The 3,958-nt window shown below is 37.6% G+C and overlaps 1 protein-coding gene across 1 annotated transcript in view; it reads left to right on the top strand.

Annotated features, from left to right (window-relative positions):
- Positions 1 to 333: 333 nt before the first annotated feature.
- Positions 334 to 3,958, top strand: part of LOC111403550 (protein disulfide isomerase-like 1-4) — a 6,305-nt gene continuing 2,680 nt past the window's right edge. The window contains exons 1-5 of the mRNA XM_023032101.1: positions 334 to 1,027; positions 2,334 to 2,463; positions 3,081 to 3,246; positions 3,317 to 3,435; positions 3,601 to 3,681. Coding sequence (XP_022887869.1) covers positions 462 to 1,027; positions 2,334 to 2,463; positions 3,081 to 3,246; positions 3,317 to 3,435; positions 3,601 to 3,681 — 1,062 coding nt within the window. The 5' untranslated portion in view covers positions 334 to 461. The remainder of the gene's footprint in view (positions 1,028 to 2,333; positions 2,464 to 3,080; positions 3,247 to 3,316; positions 3,436 to 3,600; positions 3,682 to 3,958) is intronic.

Genomic DNA, 3,958 nt, shown 5'->3' with positions numbered 1-3,958 from the left:
CGTTAAATTCTGTAAAAAATCTATCAAAAGAATATGTACACATAGTTTGATTCCAGTAACATTGATCTACAAAATCCCTCATGGGGGTGATCGAATTGGTGTAATAGGTAAACACGTAAGCTTTTAGTCACGAGTTACACTTTCTCGATCGAGTATATCATACAGGGCTTGCCTAGCACAATTTATCTGGCTGGCGTAATTTGCAAACTATTTCATCAACTCGAGGATTTACTCAGTGCGCATTTGGAGGGTATCAGCCGCGGAATCCCCATTATTTAAAAAAAAATAATAATAAATAACCATTGATTTGCAGAAAGTCAATTCAACATTTGTACGACGTCGTAAGGATGTTTCCTCCTCCTCCATATTCACCTCACCCCCAAGATCCCAAATCATAGTCAGTCAGATCTCAGTCAATCCCCTACTCCGATCGGAGTCAAACTCGCCACTCAAACCCAAAAATGCCAAGCCGGCTCATTCTTCTCCTCACTCTCGTCTCTCTCCTTATATTTTCTATACTCTCTACACCCATCCTCTCCACCACAGCAGCCGCTGACGACGACGAAGACCTGAGTTTTCTGGAAGATGATGAAACCGACGTCTCCTCCGATTCGAAATACACTCACTCTGACGCTGAAAACTCCGACAATGAAGATGACGAGTTCGAGAATTATGATGATTTCGAGGTCCCGTCGAGCTTCGGTCACGAGGAGGAAGAGGAGGATGAGATGGCCAAAATTGATGAGAAGGATGTCATAATTTTGACGGATGGGAATTTTAGTGATTTTGTGGACGAAAATAAGCACGTGATGGTGGAGTTTTATGCGCCGTGGTGCGGGCACTGCAAGGCCCTGGCCCCGGAGTACGCGACTGCTGCCACAGAGTTGAAGACGGAGAATGTGAAACTCGCCAAGGTGGATGCCACGGAGGAGAGTGAACTGGCGGAGAAGTATGAAGTTCAGGGGTTTCCTACTGTGTACTTCTTTGTTGATGGGGAGCATAAACCGTATTCTGGTCAACGAACGAAGTGAGTTCCCAGTTTCACCTCGATCGTTTTTTTCTTTACAGACTTTTAAATGTATGTGATGATTAAAATGATAAATGTATGTGATGATTAAAATGAGGGCTCAAATTGAAATATATTGGCTTCTAGGATATTGTAGAGAAGAACGAACTACGAAAGATTTCATTTTTGTAGTTTTGTAGCATCAAATTGAGAACTTGGTAATTGGAGGTATTCAGAAGTTCCGAACGCAATGGTTAGTTACAGTGATTTAATTGGGGTAAGGTAAAGATTGTAGCTTTGAAATATTTTTCGTTAAAAATGTACGAAGGGATTCAGATTTTGCTTTGTCTTTCTGCATTTGAAATTATTACTTATTTGAGGGTTGAATCGAGTTTTCCTTGATGAACAGATATCAAAACCTCTATTGCTTTAGTTCTTATATAATTGTAATGTCAGTCATTATGGCCTAAGTTGAGTTTTCTTATTGCTGTATAAAGATACATCATACATTGCCCTTTTTAGCTGGCTATCAGATTTTCTGTTACAGCCCTGCAAATGGATTAGTATAGCTCCATTTGTTCAGTCAGTCGACAAGTGCCAAAATGTACTTTTGAAGTGAGTATACTAAATTCATCCCTCGAGTAGCATTTCAAGGTCAATATCTCTTGAGGTAGCATATTAGATGTGATAGGTGATATAAGAGAAACTACCACCTCTTTATCAAGTTGGCCTGTTTAGAGAAATGCCAGACAACTCTGGTTGATTTTCTTATTTCAGAATTGTGCTACTTCAACTCATCAGAAAAGATTCATATCCCAGATACATTGAGCCAGTGAGACTTCTTGTTGGTTTCTTTTCTTAAATATTACTTGGAACAATGTTCACCTTTTATGTAAAGGTTTGGAGATCAAAAAGTAGACCTCAAATCCCACCTCACTTGAGGCTTTCGTAAAACACATCAAACCATGTCCCTTAATTTGCCATTTTTGAGGCTCACACCTCAATGCTAAGCGCCAAGACAACTAAGTTGTCTGCCCGACTATTAATGATATTTACTTTTTGGGCAATTTCTTTTAATTCACTGATTTTTTTAATATTTGTTTGCAAGTTAGATTAATTTTTTAATTTGTTCTATAGTGAGCATACTTTTGTATTTTTAAATTTTATATTTATTGGTCTAACTTGAGCCTTGTCCCCTCACATCAGTGAGATGCCTCAGTACCTGGCCTGTTTATTGTTCAAGCCAAATTTTACCGAAATAAAGTTTCTAGGTATCTATTTGGAGTTTCCATATATTTAATTTGATAAGCAATTGAATTCTATGCAGGGATGCCATTGTGACCTGGATTAAGAAGAAAATTGGACCTGGCGTATCCAATATCACAACAACAGAGGATGCAGAGCGCATATTAACATCTGAGAATAAAGTTGTTTTGGGTTTCCTCAATTCATTAGCAGTACGTATGCACTTGATCTAGTCTTTCCTTTGATGATATATTTAACTGATATGACAGATAATCACTGAATCGTGACAGTCTGGTTGTTTAGACTTCAAAATTCTTCTTTCATAGTAGTTGATAATTTATTCCTAAGCTAAATCATGTTTTCAAAGCTTAGATGGTGCTGCTATATTGTGATGAACAGATGTCTTGTATGCTACCCTTTTATTTTCATTTTCTTCTCTTTCTGGAATTTTATCCACTAAATATGACCAGAGGAATTTATTGCATGATAGAAAGCAATCTCGCTGATAGTGACTTACTTTTAAATTTTACCTTCTACTTGATGTTGGTCTTTGGATAGTTCTATCTTCTCGAACTCATTCATCAGCGTTACTTTTCTTCTGTATTTCTGCAGCTGATAGCTTTATTCTGATACATGGCATCCATTCGGTAGTGAGCCATATCATATGGACTTGTGTTGATATAATAATTGTTTTGTAATTGAGGGCAATGCTCTTTTACTATGTAAAAATGTTATTTATTTACTCTTTCATTACGCTGGCCTTTTGCAAGGCTTATAAGTGGACCGTCATTTATATGTTGAAACTGGGTGTTATTTCTGACAATTACAGGGCCCTGAGAGCGAGGAGCTCGCTGCTGCATCGAAGCTTGATGATGATGTTAACTTTTACCAAACTGCAAACCCAATTGTGGCAAAGATGTTTCACATGGATCCCAATGTTAAACGCCCTGCTTTGGTCTTGCTAAAGAAGGACGCTGAGAAAGTGACCCATTATGGTTAGTTTCAACCTGTACACCCTCTCTCTCTCTCTCTCTCTCTTTCTAATTTATGCTCATGAATGGTCAGATGAGCAGTTCACAAAGTCTGCAATAGCTAAGTTTGTTTTTGCCAACAAGCTTCCTCTTGTTACAACTTTTACAAGAGAAAGTGCACCTTTGATCTTTGAGAGCTCAGTTAAGAAACAGGTATTTCTACAATCCGTTCAAATTAGTCTTGACCTTTTTTTCCTGAAAGTAACTTGTACTAAAACTTATAAAGTCACCTTCCTCATAGGGGACTTTTTTTAATTTTTTTTTTTTGAGAGCTTCTTAAGGGGAGTTTTAATTGTCCTTTATGGTTTCTACTCTCAGCTTTTGCTGTTTACCACATCAAAAGATTCAGAAAAAGTTGTCCCAACATTCCAAGAAGCTGCAAAACTTTTCAAGGGAAAGGTACTGCAAAATTCTAAAGGTTAAAGTTGATGGTATATTTGTCAATTTGAAGAAACTATCATAAAAATTCAATCAACCAATTAAACATGCTTATTAAAGAAAATAAGAGTGGGGATTTATGTAATAGTGCCTTCTACCTTTTCGCTATTTGTCATGTGGATAGTATATCGTCTTCATTTCCTTGACTCCTCGGGTAATTGTAAATCTGCAAGCATACACTTCATCTGTTATATCTCAATATTGCTGAAAACCATTTCAAGTCCACCCCCCCCCCCCC

This window comes from Olea europaea, chromosome 11 (genome assembly GCF_002742605.1).
Source record: "Olea europaea var. sylvestris chromosome 11, O_europaea_v1, whole genome shotgun sequence".
Classification (NCBI taxonomy): Eukaryota; Viridiplantae; Streptophyta; class Magnoliopsida; order Lamiales; family Oleaceae; genus Olea; species Olea europaea.
Note: the sequence above shows the minus strand (reverse complement) of the source record. Positions and strands in the feature narration are given on the sequence as shown.